Genomic DNA, 16780 nt, shown 5'->3' with positions numbered 1-16780 from the left:
TGCTAGGCCCCCTTCTAGGTGTGGGGACACAGCATGAGTAAGAGCTGTCCTTAAGAAGCTCATGGAGGAACCACTCTTCAACTCATGGTTTCTCACATCCTCTGAGGCATCTTCTTTGACTATCGAGTCCTTCTGTCCCTCACTGGTGTCTGAGATACTCATAGTCGAGCTTGTGGTTCATTCATCATAATATCCCAGGGTCTAATAAATAGCCTCTGGCTCTATAAATGTTTGTTGAATGAGTGAATGAATGAATTAATAAGCAATTTAGAATGGGGATTAATACCTGACCAAGATACCATATTTGGTGAGCTGAACTATATAAAAGTGTCAATACTTGATTATTTTAACCTATAAAACAACAATTTCATATGGTTCAAACTTCTCTGAATTTACGGAGAAGGACATGGGCTGTGTGCTGGGTTTGGAACAGGAGGTGAAGAGTTATCTATCTTGGAATTCCAACCTAGAGGCCTTACTTCCCAAAGCCAAGAGGACCCTGCTGTGAGTTGGCTGTGCTGACGTCAGTCCTTGCTGGCAGGTGAGGGGCAATGCTGACCCCGGCTCCAGGTCCTGCTTATGCTGCCCTGCCCCCCTTCTCGGCCTTACCTGTTGGCCCTTCTCCGACTGATCCCTAGTGCTTTCTTCAGTGACTCGGGGGAAAGGGGTGAAAGGTGTCCAGCCACAGCTGCTTCTTTTCTTGGACCTTTTGCCAAAATGTCCTCCTTGAAAGTCCCTCATTGTTCTTGGAGACTCTGCTAGGGTCGGGCAGTTGCCCTCAGTGTCCGGCTGCAGGTCCCCTGGCAGCTGCATGGCAGGAGGAACATAGCTTGAAGCTGGGGGGCCCAGGGCTGAAGGTAAGTCACAGACGTCTGCAAACTCTCTTGAAGAAGCCCACAGAGACCAGCGCTCCTCCTGCTCCTTCTGTGTCATCTCAAGCTTATCTAGCTTCTGCTGAATATTCCTCAGGAAACTGGCATTCTGGTGCATTAAGGTCTGTGAAATCTTCAGATTCAGCACACACTTACTGATGTACTCCTCGGTCATGGACCTGTTGCTCACGTCGCCCTTGGCTCCTCTGGCTGGCTCAGGCAGGCTGGGTGAGCTAAGTGACCCATCCTGCCAGTCCCAGTCCTCAAAGGAGAGCTCCGTGTCAGCTTCCGAAGAGCCGCTGTCCTCATGGCAAAAACAGCACGCCTCTCTCTCCATCTTTTCCAACTCTTCTTCCATGGACTTCAGTTCATCTACCTGGTTTTGTCTGGCCCCCTCAAGAGATGAACCAGTTCCTGGGGGCTCTTCCTCTTTGTCATCTCCCATGTCCAGGCAGCCTGAGTAGATTTCGTTGATTTCGAAGCTGCAGAGGCTTGCCTGACCTGGGCTGGGGCTCCTGGCCTCTTCCCCCACAGAGCAAGCAGGAGAAGCAGCGCCTTGGTTCTGTGTCTCCTGGGCCTCCAGACTTGGGTCTGGGACCAGAGGCTCTGGTGTTGCTTTCTCGGTGGGAGCAGAGTGACCCCTTGGTGAATGAAGCTGACCACCTGCTGAAAAGAGTAGCAACATGCAGCTGATTAAAGTGATTGCAGCAGCTCAGCAGCCTTGGCTTGTTGCTCAAGTGGCATGAGAACACAGAAAAAAGTTTTTTTCTTCCCACTCCCTTTCCAGTTAGGAAGACTACCAGATACACACACAGAGGGTGAGAGGGTATTTCGAACTATTCTGACGTAGGTTGAGATAGAAAATTTGGGGGACTTCCCTGGTGGCGAAGTGGTTAAGACTGGGTGCTCCCAATGCAGGGGGCCCGGGTTCAATCCCTGGTCAGGGAACTAAATCCCACATGCATGCCGCAACTAAGGAGTCCACCTGCCACAACTAAGGAGCCCACCTGCTGCATCTAAGACCCAGTGCAACAAACTAAATATATATATATATATATATATATATATATATATATATATATATATATATGTAAAAGAAAAAAAAAGAAAATTTGGGAAAGATCAAACCCGGGAGGAAATGTTCTAAGCTTAAGTTATAGTATGTTCAAAACATGCATAACTTCAGGACAAGCAAATTACAGGCCCCTGAGTCTTAGGACTAAATTCATACTTTACACAAAAGGTGTTTGAATATTCATGTCAGTTCAAGTTGTGCTCTTTGTGAACATCTGATAAAAGAAGCTGAGACACTGCCCAAGAAGCCACTGCACTGACAGAGATAATACCTCAAAAAATAACTCCAGGACTGACTACCCACCACCCCTGGTTGATGGTGTACAGCTCGCAGAGAATGGGTCAGAGGAGCCAAAGTAATAAGAGCTTGGACTGCCATTCTGGAGGCTTCCAGGCCTGTCCAAAGAGTCAGAGAATAGTCACTTGGCTAGAATCCAAAGGCCTATGTTCCAGCTGTGTAATAAACCTGGAATTGTGAGCAAGCCACAACCTCTCTGAACCTTAGTTTTCGCATCTGGAATATGAGGGCATCAAGCCAGATGATTGCAAGGTCCTTTCCAGCTCAGAGTTCTAAGGTTTCCAAGTATACTAAAAAGCAGTAAGGCTTTAGAGAAAAGGTTGGAAGGAAACATCAGAATGTTAACAAATTAAAATGTTAAGTAATCTTCTTTGTATTGTTTAGGATTTTCTATAATGAGCAGATAATAGTTTTAAATTTTAAAAATCACCATTTTTATTTGTGAAACAATTAAATACATTCCTAAATCATACTAGAAAGAAACAGATTGTTACTGCACAGTTCTGGATCCAATCAATGTGTATATGGAGCTCAAAAAGTTTGAACTTAATAATTTTAAGGATCTTGATTTTCCCCTAAGGCATCCATCTTTCCCAGTATAAGTTATGGGTATAGTTTGGAGGAGTTGATTAGTTGCAGCTCTCAGAACACATTCATGTCAAAACCTGTGGGTTAAGGCCATACCTGTTTTCTTCAGCTCTTTTATTTGCAAGTCAGGGGTCTCTTTTGGATGTTCTGAAGTCACTCCTAAACAGACATTGACATCAGGATGGAGTTCATATCTCTGCACCCTGGAGCTCTCGGTTGGCTGAGTTCTCTGGGCTCCAATAAAATCCTGTAACAAGGGAAGTACTGGCAAGGACATATCTGCAATCATCTGAATGTCACTGGTGTTTTAGAAACATATCTAGGTGTCAAATAAACTCCCTGTTACTCCTGTTGGGTAGACTGACTGTAGTCCTAATAAACGAATTAACTGTTAATTACCAATATTTAAAAAGTAATAACAGGGACTTCCCTGGTGGCACAGTGATTAAGAATCTGCCTGCCAATGCAGGGGACACGGGTTCAATCCCTGGTCTGGCAAGATCCCACATGCCACGGAGCAACTAAGCCCGTGCACCACAACTACTGAGCCAGCACTCTAGAGCCAGCGAGCCACAACTACGGAGCCTGTGTGCCACAACTACTGAAGCCCGTGCCCCTAGAGCCCGTGCTCCCCAACAAGAGAAGCCACCGCAATGAGAAGCCCGTGCACCGCAACAAAGAGTAGCCCCCACTCGCCACAACTAGAGAAAGCCCGCGTGCAGCAACAAAGACCCAATGCAGCCAAAAATACAAAAAAAATAAAAAATAAAAATTTTTAAAAAGTCAGTAGCTGTCATTCACTGAATCGCACTGTGTGCCTACAGGGTGTCCCTTTTACGTACTGACACTCCGCAGCCTCCCTCCGCAATTCCCTGCTGCCCTCACCAAGTTAGGCAGTTAGAATTTTCTTGGGAACACAGAAAGGGTGTAATGAAATGAGGATTTCCAAAATATCCTACAACTTGGTCTCTAGCTTCTTCTTGGTCTCTAACTCCCTATCCCCTGAGATAGGTAAGCAGAAATAAACTCCCAACAACTTCACAGCTTACCTTTAAGTCATTTTTCAGAATATACTGGATATCTTGAAGGTTCATAGTTCGGTCTTTCTGCTTGACCTGGATGCCTGACTTAACAATGTCATAGTAAGGTTTCGGAAGCCTGACATCAGCTTCTAAATAATTTCCCAAGACTATGGTTTCTTTAATAACTGAGCCATCTAAGTCATCCCAGGGTATGCTGTCTGTTAAGGAAAAAGCCATAGGAAAGAGAGACATTAAGAAATCAGATGAAATTGTCTAACCTTTGTCAAGTCACTCAACCTCTTTAAAATTAATTTCTCTCTGTAGAAAAACTACCAGAAGCCCAATAACAAAGGAGAAACCACTTGACCCAAATAACAGGGAAATCCCTGCCACAGAGACAGGAAAAAATAGTGTCAGACTCATGTAGGTATGGACTCTCTGCTGGCAGACCTGGGGACCACAAGGGAATGTTTCCTGGTGTCAAGTAAGCTTGCCCAATACATTCATGTCATGGAAGGTGTGGTTTTTGCCTCTGAGACTGTAAACACTGCTAAATGGGGGCTGATTCTCACTCCCTTAGTGAATGTGGTATGTATGCCTTCACCTTAGAGTCCTATATGTTTGGAAGGGTTTCTATGTCTTTTAAGTGGCACTGCTTATACATACGCTGGATCCTGGGTGTGTTTGATTTCACAGTTTACTTCTCAGAGGCCAGTCCTTTCCCCTCGTTTATAAGTTCTTAACATAGAGAACAGACTTGCGGTTGCCAAGGGGGATGGGGGAAGGGAGTTTGGAGATGGTAGATGCAAACTATTACATTTAGAATGGATAGACAACAAGGTCCTAATGTATAGCACAGGGAACTATATTCAATATTGAACTATAGTCAATATGGTTTTTCAATATGAAAAACCATAATGGAAAAGAATACAAAAAAATAATGTATAGATGTGTATAACTGAGTCACTTTGCTGTACAGCAGAGATTGATACAACATTGTAAATCAACTATACTTCAATTAAAAAAAAAGTTCTTAAGGGGCACCTCACAGAGACCCCTAAGCATTGACAGCAATATTCAGTTTAAAAACGCTCCTTGGATTAAATGCATTACCACTGACAGGCTGATAGGTGGGCTTTGCTGAGTCTCAAAGAACAGGTTAAAAGAGAAAGATTTCTGGGAGATCATCTTATACCTTCCATAAACACAAAGAGGTTTCCTTAAAGAAGTTTTTTTGGCCTGTGTCCTGCATTTTCATAAAACTAAGTAACTCTTGGGGGAAAAAAAAATCCAACCTAAGGATAGGGACTTTGGTCACCGTCAATGAGCTCTTTGATCTACCTGTTAAAATCTCCTGTATGATCACAGAAAAGCTGTAGATGTCTGACTTCACTGTGGCTGCCTTCTGTATGATCACCTCCGGGGCGGCCCAATTGTACAGCTGGGTGGGGAGGGATACTCGAGTCAGGTCCTTGTGTACACCTCCATCCCGGCTACGGAAGGAAACATAAGGTAGGGCTCATGTCTTAAAGGATCACTGTGATCACCATGCCACACACGTATGAAACATTTGCCTCTGAAGACTGACGACCTCCTTGAGCTTCCAGAAACCAGCTAGACCCTGAGCTAACTCACACTGCCTGCTATTCCAACGCCTGCAACTCCTTACCGTTCCTACCCGAGCAGGCCCTGCCCTGCCTCCCACCTTATCTGGCCGCTCTCTCCTGCTCACTCCTCTCAAGTCACAGGGGCCCTCTTTCAGTTTCTCCAGCATGCCAAACACATCACCACTTCAGGCTTTGCACCGGTGGCTTCTTCTGCATGGCATGCTCTGCCCACAGATCCTAGCATGACTGGCTGCTTCTTGTAATTAAAGTATTAGCTCATAACACATATATATGGAATCTCAAAAAAAAAAAAAAAAGGTTCTGAAGAACCTAGGAGCAGGGCAGGAATAAAGACACAGACGTAGAGAATGGACTTGATGACACGGGGAGGGGGAAGGGTAAGCTGGGATGAAGTGAGAGAGTGGCATGGACATATATACACTACCAAATGTAAATTAGATGGCTAGTGGGAAGCAGCTGCATAGCATAGGGAGATCAGCTCGGTGCTTTGTGACCACCTAGAGGTGTAGGATAGGGAGGGTGGGAGGGAGACACAAGAGGGAGGGGATATGGGGATATATGTATACATATAACTGATTCACTTTGTTATACAGCAGAAACTAACACAACAATGTAAAGCAATTATACTCCAATAAAGATGTAAAAAAAAAAAAAAGTATTAGCTCAAAAATCACCTCCTCTGGGCTTCCCTGGTGGCGCAGTGGTTAAGAATCCGCCTGCCAATGCAGGGGACATGGGTTCAAGCCCTGGTCCGGGAAGATCCCACATGCTGTGGAGCAACTAAGCCCATGCACCACAGCTACTGAGCCTGCGCTCTAGAGCCTGCGAGCCACAACTACTGAAGCCGGCGAGCCTAGAGCCCGTGCTCTGCAACAAGAGAAGCTACCCAATGAGAAGCTTATGCACCGCAACGAAGAGTAGCCCCTGCTCGCCGCAACTAGAGAAAGCCTGCGCTCAGCAACAAAGATTCAATGCAGCCAAAAGGAAATAAATTAAATAAATTTTTTTTAAAAAAAAAGAAAAAAAAAAAAAAATCACCTCCTCGGAGAGGACTTACCTGACCACCTAATGTAAAGTAGTCCCAATTTATTGGCTTCAGAGCACTTATTATCTGAATTTCTTGTTCATTGATTTATTGTTTATAATCTGTCTCCCCTCCACCAAAGTCAGCTCCACGAGGGTAGGCCACTTATTTGTCTCTTGTATCACCGTATCTCTAAACTTATACCAGGGCCTCAAAGCTTACTTTTGATTAAATGAACCTAAGACTCTTTCAAGAACCCCCTCAAGCCCCACCTGCTTTATCAAAGCCTTCTGGGACTCTTCCAACTCTTTGTGTGCTTCTTTTCTGAGCTCTGCCCTCTTGGGAATGAGCCCTCTCAGTTTAGCACTCAAAGGTTCACTGACTGGCTTGAATAACTCAACTTCGCAACCAGGCTCTTTGAGAACTAAGTCAGAGTATCCTAAATGTCTTCTGGGCCAACGAGAGTCCTCAGGGTGATCAGCACTGACTTCTGCCCACAGCTGTCATGAGCATCAAAGGAGATCACGCGTGTGGGAACACTCCATGAACCATAAAGCACTAAGCAAGTAAGGCATTAATATGAACATTATGGTAGGCATTTGGTAAAGACTTGGTGACTGCTGGTTGATAATTAAGAATTAAGTTTTTGGGAATTCCCTGGAGGTCCAGTGGTAGGACTCGGCGCTGTTACTGCTGGGGTCCAGGTTCAGTCTCCCGCGGGGAACTAAGATCCTGCAAGCCGTGCAGCGTGGCCGAAAAAAAAAAAAGAATTAAGTTCCTAAAAAGCAAGTAACCAGAAGTTCTTTTTGCTGGCACAGGAAAGCTTTTAGAGGATGGGATGGACTTCTCAGACTTTGAACAAACTTCCCTAAGTAATATTTCTTCCAGTAGAACTTTTGATAGATGGCAATGAGTTCAGGAAGCCATGAAGCTATAAAAGACTATATTTTTGTTTTGTTTTCTCTCTTTTTGTTTTTAAAAGATGGTACATTTAGACTCTTTAGTTGTATTGCTCAATAGGCAAGTGTGGCCTAGGTGTCATGTGAACAGCGTGGATACACATGCAAATATTATATTAGTATCACAGGAAAAGCAATGGCGTGTTTTATGGTCAGAGATATATTCTGAGGACCTAGCATACTTGGCTCTTCACCTTGTAGGCTGACTGTCCAAAGGAGACACTTACTGACCTTCTTGGGCCTCTCAGGCTGCCTAAGGCAAGGGACAAGTTATTTACAATCAGGATTTATATCCTTTCTCTTTTACTTCCATTCACCTTCCACTCTTCTGATCCCTCTTCCTTCTCTGTTAACGCTAGTGGGGTGTAGGAAGGGAGCTTCTTTTCTGGCTGTCATTCCATGGTAGTTATTTTTTTGGGCTTCAGCTTTGACATCATTAAAACTACATTTGGCTATGGCTCTGTGATACCACTTGCAAGGTCAATTCCAGCTCTAAAGATTCCATTAAGAAGGAGTTGAAGAATAGGAGAAACTGCTGTATCATTTTTACACCAAGAGATGGAGTGCTACCCTTAACAATGACATTCAACAACTGGACCGGCCTGAATAGAGTGCTACCAAAAATAAATGTAGAACTGAAAGCTGTTTTGTATTCTTGGGTAATCAACTCACATTATGAGCTGTCAAATGTTGCTGATGGACATTTCTGCCCAAAGTTCCATTCTGAGGTCCACAAGCCCAAAAGAATTCACACTTTCCTACCCATTTACTTCACAGCCCCTCACTTGACCAGTCTGTGGACCCCAGCTTCTCAGTGCATCTCACATCTTTCCCTTCTATTTTGGTTCCTTGGTCACCACCAGGCCCTGCCCTGTGGCCTCCTGGCTGGTCTTTCTACCTTCAACCTCCAATCCATCCTGCCCCTAGAGCCAGGAAACATCCTCTACCACCTGATTCTAGCCACAACTGGGTAACCTCAGACCACCTCTTCACCTCTCTGGGCCCCAGCTTCCTCTTCTATAAGAGGACAGCGTTGGGCCTGGCCATCTGCAAAGCTCCATTTCACTCTAGGATTCACGTTTCTACTGGAGAGCTCAGGTCACAGAAACTGTTATACCTCCATTTCAACAACAGATGGCGCCGCATCACTGGCAAACAGCTTGGGTTCTGTCAGCCTTCTTGAAAAGCCTGTTATCAACAGCAAAAATGTCCAAATCCCTTAGCTTCCACTGCCCTTGAACACATAGCCAAAGTGGTGAACCTTCTTCTGAATCATTTCAAGGTTTCCCTTCAGCTAGACTCATCCGTTCACTTCAAATGCTTCCTGAGCACTTACTGTGTGGCAGGCCTGAGGTGGGTGCTAAAGATGAACAACTCATGGTCCCTGCCCTCTCGGAGCTTGCCCTCTGGGGGGGCAGACACACTCGGCTGCCGGGGAGTGAAATACGCTCAGTGAGGTGGGGACAGGGCTTCAGTATAGGCTTCACGGGGTGTGGTGGGAGACTGTGTCAGAAGTGAGTTTAAAAGGACAAAAGGGAGTGCCAGGTACTCCGGAGGCGAGGAGCAGAGCCGGGAAACGGCCTGGACTGAAAGTGTCTTCAGATGGCCAGGCAGAGTGGGAAGTGATGAGCATGGCACTGCAGGCAGAGCCCGACCCTGGAAGGCTTCTCACCTTGCAAAGTGCCAGGACTTAATCTTCTAGGCCATGGGAGCCACTGGGATTGAGAATGGACCAGATCTGAGACTGAGCCGCTCAACTGGCGATAGCTGTTTGGCCTCCACCGGTTCCCACATGGAAAACTGCTCCAGTCACACCCTAACCGCTCCCCTGCTTCTCTCTCGTCCCGTCACAGCCCCTTCTCCACATGGCAGGAGTGAGGGGGTCTGCTTAACCTGTAAATTTCAGCCATGACACCATTCTGCTCAAAAAAAACGTTCACAGCATCCCCATGTTCTTAGGGTTAAATTCAAACTCTTTGCCAAGGCCCATGAGGTCAAGCACAATCTCGTCCCTGCTCCCCTCTCCAGGCAGAGAGACCAAGGGCTCATGCGGTCAAGGAAGTGAGAGTCTTTCCACTTCATTCATTTAAAAAACATGCTGAGCTCCCACTGTGTGGAGGCTTATTCTAGGCATCTGAGATATGGCAGCAGATAAAACAGAAATCCCTGCCCTGGTAAAGGTTTTCGTGTAGCGAGAGAAGTATATTATGAGCATGTGAGCAGCAAAGACCTGCTGAGAGACTCAGAAACAAAGCCTCAATGATGGTGGTAGGTGAGGACCAGGGTAAGTGGAGGTAAGCAGATCTAAGCCATGGGTCTGCCCGTGGCTGAGGCCTCACAGCAGCACAGGAACAACCCTGGGCCTAGGGCTCAGAGCTGTGGGCGACAGCAAGGAAGCACAGGGGAGATCCTCTGCTCCCCAGAACCTAGGGGCAGGAGATGGGGGCCAGCCCTCAACTCTCAGGAGGACTCTGACTCCTGCCAAATGGGAAGTGAAGCCCATCCACCAACCCTTAAATAAGGGCGTTGTTTTTTGTCACTGCTTCCCTCACAGCACTGATCCCCACCCATCTGGACCAGGACAGTAACGCTCACCAGCACCCATCGCCTTCTCTCGCCTTCCAGGATGCACAGCTGTGGTGCATTTCCCAGCCTCCCTGCAAAGAGGTGACTGGGCTCTGGCCAATGTAAAGTGGGAAGCAAGGATACACACACTTCAGGTAGTCCCTAAACCCCGCTGTGTGTCCCTCCAGGCTTGCTCTTGCTCGTTGACCAGCAATGCAGAGGATACAGTGGGGGGATTGAGGCCTGGGGGATGGTGGAGCCACCGTGGGGAGGAACGTGGAACACAGTGAATGCCACCACCACCCCCCCAACACACACACACACACACACACACACACACACACACACACACACACACACACGAGTGCAATGTGAGTGAGAAATACTTCGGTTGTGTGAAGCCACAGAAAATTTTGAAAACTTATACATGCTGGCTAATGTGTGCTCATGCTTGTTAAATGTTTATTAAAATGAGAATGTCCTGAGCAGAAATAACTTCCCCAAAGTCCCTCTAACCTTGGCTGACAGGGCAAGGCATTGGGAAACCTCTTCCTCCATGGATAGCCAGTTCAGCCCACCAATGAGGAGTCAAGCCCAGATCAGATTCTCTCTCTACAGCAAAGCACCCCCAGGGAGATCCTGTTTGGACGTCATGATCGAGGTGCACACCCACCTTTCCATCATGTACTCCAGGTTGGTCAGCCTCGCTTCCCCTGTGGAGACGATGTGGATGGCGTAGGAGCTGAGCGAACGGTGGATAAAGCCCCGAGAATGCAGGTATCTCAGGGCGTCGGAGGTCTGGAGTAGCAGGTGCACGATCACCTCCATGCGCAGCACGGGGAACTGGGCCCGCTGCAAGCAAGAGATCAACCGCCAGAACAAAGGTGACTGCGGCCCCCGACACTGTAGAATGCTTTGTAGTTTCCAAAGTCTTTTCAGTTGATCTTCACGACAGCCACCTAGTGTGCCCATTTTATAGCTGGGGAACCTAAAGCTCAATGAAGTTAAGTGACCGGCCTAAGGTCCCACTGACCCAGGGCCCCTGGCTCCAAACCTGGGTTCCTTTCCCTCAGCCAAGCTGCTTGATACCGCGAAAAATGAGGAGAAAAGTCCTCAAAGCCTGGTACACACAGAGTGGGCCTGCCACCACCAACAATGCACCTGCCCTGCTCCCCATCCCCAGCCAAGCCTGTGCTGCGGGAGAACCTAGACACGTAAAGAACAATCCATCCCCTACCACAGTCAGATGACCTAGAAAGTTCATCCTAGGAGGACAGAAATTCACTCACACCAAAGTACCCAATCATAACAGGTCTCTCCCCAGAGAAGTGGCATTTTAAGTTAACGCCCTCACCCAAGGAGAGGAAAGGGAACTAGGACACTAACAGGAGGTGCTCAGGCAGGAGGAATGGCGAGCCGTTTCAGGGAAGAGCCCTTCCTGGAGGGTCTCTTCTCACTCCAGCCCAGGGTCTTTAGAACAAAGTCATGGAGAAAGAAAAACAAATCTTTCAGGACCTCTCTGAAGCCACATCTCAGCCCAAAGCACGTTTCCCAGGGAGTCTGTGGGTCAGGGAATATGTCCCCCCCTCCACCAGGAAGTCTGAAAAGGGAGAGGGGACCGATAAAGACTTGCATATAAAGGTCCTGCAGGGCACCAGTGAAAATACCGGGAAATAAGACCAGAGGCTGTTTGATTATGGTTAGCTAAAAGTGTGGCTATGTGTTTTCTGGGTCTACTGAGCTCTTAGATGTCTGATAAAAAAGCAAGACAAACAATAATAAAATCACACTAGTTCCAACGTGCTGATCAGCCTTAAATGGTGTGTTATATAGATCCCACAGAGTAAAGAATTAAGAGGTTTCTCAACTCTACTGCTGGGGAAGAAGGAAGAGGGAGGAAGGGAAGGGAGAGCTGGGGCGGGGGGTTGGGGGGAGCAAGGGAAGAACCCAGGGAAGCGGCCATTTACCCGTTCATGGAGGACAGCGAACAGCGTGCCGACGGCGACGCGCTCGTACACGAGGCGGGTCTTCTGCAGGCCCTGGGACAGGCACACAGCCATCAGCTGTAGCAGGTGAGGGTGCCGCAGCTTGCTGCAGAGGGAAGGAGGCTTCCGATGAGGCAGAGGGAAGAGGGCATGATGGAAGATGGGCGCTTTCCTTTCTTCTTGGCACCCTGAACGCACTCCAAACAAATACTATTTGCACAGAATGTTCTTCCAAGAAAGTGGGATGGGGTGGGAGTGGGGTCTCTGTTGGTGGAACCCTTGACCTTTCACTGATCAGAACCTGAGGGCTTTGGGTCATCAACGACAATGTCACTAAGAGCTACTAAGCAAGGCACTTTACATACATCAACTTGATCCTAACAACCAGTTGCAAGAAAGGTATCATTACAGTTACACTCATTTTAGAGATGAGGAAACCAAGGTCAGGGAGATCTCAGGCCCAAGGTCATAGACCCTCACATCAAAATCCACGCTGTGGGGACTTCCCTGGTGGTCTAGTGCTTAAGAATCCACCTTCTAATGCAGGGGATGTGGGTTTGATCCCTGGTCAGGGGACTAAGATCCCACGTGCCACAGAGCAACTGAGCCCACGTGCTGCAACTACTGAGCAAAGGAAGATCCTGCATGCCACAACAAGACCTGACACAGCAATAAATAAATAAATTTTTTTTTTTTTTTAAATCCATGCTGCGTCCATGAGCCCTTCCAGCCTCCTTGAGTCCCTTTAGGATGACTTCCCCAAAAGGAAGGATCTGGCTTTACAGGAGTTGAGTGATTTCCTCAGGAGAGAACTCGATGAGCCAGGGCCTATTCCAAGGCCTCAGCAGCCCTGGTATGAAACCAAGGATGGATTTCCTGCCCCTTTGAAAGATTAACGCCTGAGCCACAGGAAACCTAAGGTACTGAGACCCATCAGCGTGTCCTCAAAGGAGAGACATGGTTCCTTAGACACGTGGGTCTCCAGCAGAGCCATGCTCTATGAAGACAGGCTTGCGCGTGCTGACCTGATGGGCACAGGGCCCAAAATAAGGTGGGCCTCGGGGGCTGCAGAAGAGCCAGCCAGGCCTGAAGGCTGCATTCAGAGACCTGTGTTATGGGGAGTTGATCAGCTGACAGAATAGAGCCCCTACCACCACCATTCCCACACTCAGGCTATTCATGAGTTCTTCTTTTTCTTTCTTGGCAGCCCTGGGAAGTCAAATCAACCTACAACGAGGAAATGCTGAGGCTGAGGGGGCTGGTCTCCACCCTCAGGCACAGCCCTGCACAGCCCTGAACTTGGGTCTGAAATGCTCTTGGGTTTTCGTCTCACCTGCTGTTCTCTTGCTCAGCAATTAACAAGTCAGCCAGCCGCAGCCTGCGGCAGTGCGAGTGGGTGGGAAGATGCAGCTCCTTCACTGTGACCCTGTTCCCGTTCCACAGCAGGCTACAAGGGCAGGAGAGAGTGGGAGCAGAAGGGAATGAGCAGCCACTGCTTCAGTGAGGAGCTCTGTAGCCAGAGATCAGAGAAGTAGTGTTTATACAGACTCTGTAAAGCCCCCACCCCAGCACTGCTGGGTCCTCCCTCCTACCACCCCCGGGGCCTAAAGCACTTCAGGGACTTAGTGCAGGTGGCAGGAAGTCACTGAAGGATTTAAGGGAGGGAGTGACTTGATCAGGTTTGTATTTTAGAAAGACAAGGGTACCAGCAGCATGGGGAATGGGAGGGCAGGGGTGGTCTGGAGAATGAGAGGCCAGTTAGGAGGCTAGTCTGGGGGAGGGACAGTGATGACGTGGGCAAAGGCCACAGCAGTGGACAGAAGAAGAGGGGATATGACAACAAATATGTGGCACGGGCAGGAAAACAAGAAGCATATCTGCAGGGGATACAGAGCCTTGCAGGTCTGTAGAGGCCTTTTTAGAAGGGTGTGACTTCTAAGCAGGGAAAAAGGCAGCCAGGTTCAAGGAGGACAAGAGACCTTGGCCAGGACTACTCCTGTGACCCTGAAGTAGGCAGGTCTCTGGGGACTGAGAACATCCCAGGGACTTCCATCACAGCCAAATCCTATTACTGCTGCCTCTGCTGCATTTGGCTGGTGAGAGCCATGCAGGGCTTCAGTACCCTTTGACCTGAGGCCAGACAGCCACCCCTATGCTGCCTCTAATTCTCTAGAGAGTAGAAAGGTTGAAACACTGTCATGAGTAATCTTTCAGAGCGGTTGTTCTCAACAAGGGGCCATTTGGCCTTGTCTGTAGACGTTTTGGTTGTCACAATCACAAATGTAGGGGGTTGCGGGGAGGCAAACAGAGCTGCTACTGGCATCTAGTGAGTAGAAACCAGGGACACTCCTAAACATCCTACAGTGCACAGGACAGCCCCCAACAGTAAAGGATAACGAAAATGTCAATCGTGTCCTGGCTGAGAAATCCTGATCTAGACATCTGCTTTTCAGTGTGTCCTTGTGTTTGGGCAGAAGCTCTCCACACACAAGGAAGTCACACAAAGTCCATTCTTCCTGTGGGACTAAATCTTAACCTCCACTGGCCAGCGTCCACTTACTTGGTCATGACCATGTAGGGGCCACTGAAGAAAGAGAAGGTGGGCTCATCGTCAGCTTGAATCACTTCCTTTTCTCCAATTACTGGAAGCGATCCTAGATAAGCCAGCTGCATGCCCCCTGTGAGATAAAACTGAAAGCAAAGCACAGCTTCAAATGGTGGGGAAAAAGAGAAAGAAGTAAAATACCTCCAGAATTTTACCAGCCAGCTAAAAATAAAGATAGCTGCTATTTATCAATTTGCTGAATACCCCTATGCACTGGACATAATTCTTTTTATTATCTTTAATCTTCCAAGAAGCACTGCAATGTTGTAATACTCTTTCCCTTTTGCTATCGAGGAACTGGAGGCTCATGGGAAGAGGTCAGATACCTGCCTGAAGCACCAGGCCTCAGATGCCTCCTGAGGCACCCACAGAACATGCCTGGGACCTTCGCTGGGAATTAAAGGATCATTGTCTAAAACTCCCCAAATCTAGCCCAAAGGCATTCAAGAGAACTCTCCAAGGTTTCCATCATTTTTTAGTAAGGACAGGACTAAGAGGTACTTGTCCTGCAAGAGCAGTAAAGAATTAAAAAAACACTTTGGAGAGGGAGTATTTTAACTTTCCATAGGAAGGAAGAGTTGGACAAAGTTGTGGGCCCTGGGACCAGAGCCAGGGCCGGGTGATTCCCCAGTTAGTCCTGCAAACATTGGGTGTTGGTAGCAACCTCTTACCTTTCCAAAGCCAAAGCTGTAGATATTTTGGGCAGAAATGACTCCAGCTTTAAGCAGTCGGTTAGGAGAGCCATTAGGGCTTCTAGAAATATTTAAAAGAGGAGAAGAAAAGTAAGGATTAACTACCCATATCTAGAGGAACAACGCTGAACCAAGCTGTCAGAATGTGTAGTTGGTTTTGTCTTTAGTACTTGACAGTGGAACTGCAGATGATGTAATAGTCAGCCTCTGAGAGGGCCGCTGTGATTCCCATTTCCTGGTGTTCGTGCCCTTGTGTAGCCACACACAGGTCAGAGAGGGCTGACCTGTTAACCTAACGGGATACTGCAGAAATGACGGAGTGGTGTGAGTTCCAAGGCTAGACCCCCCCAGGACTTCTGCCCTGATCTCTCGCAGCATTTGCTCTACAGGAGGCCAGTTGCCATGTTGTGAGGACACTCCAGCAGCCTAATGGGGAGGCCCAACACCCAGCACCGGTTTGCTAGCCATGCAAGTGAACCACCTTGGAACTGGATCCTCCAGTCCCAGATGACTGCAGCCCAAGCTGCATCTTGACCACATCTTCATGAGAAAGCCAGAGCCACCCAACTAAGCCATTCCCATTGGAATGGCTGAGTTGGGTGTAGCCATTCCTGACCTACAGAAATGATGTGAGATACAAATATTTATTGTTGTTTGAAGCCACTAAGTTTGGGATTAGTACAACAGATAACAAATAGAGATGGTCAAAGTTGGAAAGAATCATAAAGCATACCTTGCCCAACTTTCTCATTTTACAGATGGGAAAAATGGAGCCAGAAAGGGGAAACCTGCTGGCCTGAGGTCACAAAACAGCAGCAGGGACTAGGCTTTGGCCCTGTTAGAAGGAACTTGGTCTGCCAAGATCCTAACGCTGGCAGGAGAGGAGGTGTGAGAGATGGAAGAGCTGAACCAAGCAGGGGCTCCAAGGCCAGATGAGGGATTTGGGAGTTTAACCTGATAGCCATGAGGAAGACCCTAAAAGGGTTTTTAGCAGTGAGTGGCACAATTCGATTTTCATTTTTAAAAGGTCATTCTGGATGCTGAGTAAAGAACCAAGATGGACAAGAGTGGCAGCAAGAAGAGCAGTTAGGGGTAACCGGTCCTCGAGGGAATCGTTAACTCATCTTGCATGAGAAGCATCCAGGTCATGAGAGGAAAACCAGGACTCAGTGTGCACAGAATGGGATGGGGGAGCCTGTGAAGAGTGTGACAAGTCTACTCACCCTGATCACAGAAAAAGATGCTGTCAGAGAAAATCAAAATGGAAAGAATTTTCCACATATAAATCCTAAGTCAATAAAGCCCAGGGAACTTAAAATAACTCTCCTGAGCATGAAGAGAAGCCTGGATGGAGCTCACCTCCTGCAGCTGTGATGGGGACAAGGGGAGGCTGCCTACCCAGGTGGCAGCAAGTCTTACACCAGCTTAAAACAGCCCAAGGAAACTTAAATTAAGCATTTGTGTCTTT

The 16780-nt window shown here is 47.7% G+C and overlaps 1 protein-coding gene across 1 annotated transcript in view; it reads right to left on the bottom strand.

The window, feature by feature from the left end:
• Nucleotides 1-15544, bottom strand: part of TEX14 (testis expressed 14, intercellular bridge forming factor) — a 50434-nt gene extending 34890 nt beyond the window's left edge. The window contains exons 1-10 of the mRNA XM_057535163.1: nt 15483-15544; nt 15292-15373; nt 14576-14706; nt 13349-13462; nt 11998-12121; nt 10704-10882; nt 5196-5347; nt 3882-4072; nt 2929-3079; nt 610-1535 (exon numbers count right to left, since the gene is read on the bottom strand). Of these exons, the coding sequence (XP_057391146.1) occupies nt 610-1535; nt 2929-3079; nt 3882-4072; nt 5196-5347; nt 10704-10882; nt 11998-12121; nt 13349-13462; nt 14576-14706; nt 15292-15373; nt 15483-15544 (2112 nt within the window). The remainder of the gene's footprint in view (nt 1-609; nt 1536-2928; nt 3080-3881; nt 4073-5195; nt 5348-10703; nt 10883-11997; nt 12122-13348; nt 13463-14575; nt 14707-15291; nt 15374-15482) is intronic.
• Between the last annotated feature and the right edge of the window lie 1236 nt (nt 15545-16780).

This window comes from Balaenoptera acutorostrata, chromosome 20, assembly GCF_949987535.1.
Source record: "Balaenoptera acutorostrata chromosome 20, mBalAcu1.1, whole genome shotgun sequence".
NCBI classification, from domain to species: domain Eukaryota; kingdom Metazoa; phylum Chordata; class Mammalia; order Artiodactyla; family Balaenopteridae; genus Balaenoptera; species Balaenoptera acutorostrata.
The sequence above is the reverse complement of the archived record's forward strand: the minus strand, read 5'-3'. Positions and strand labels throughout refer to the sequence as shown.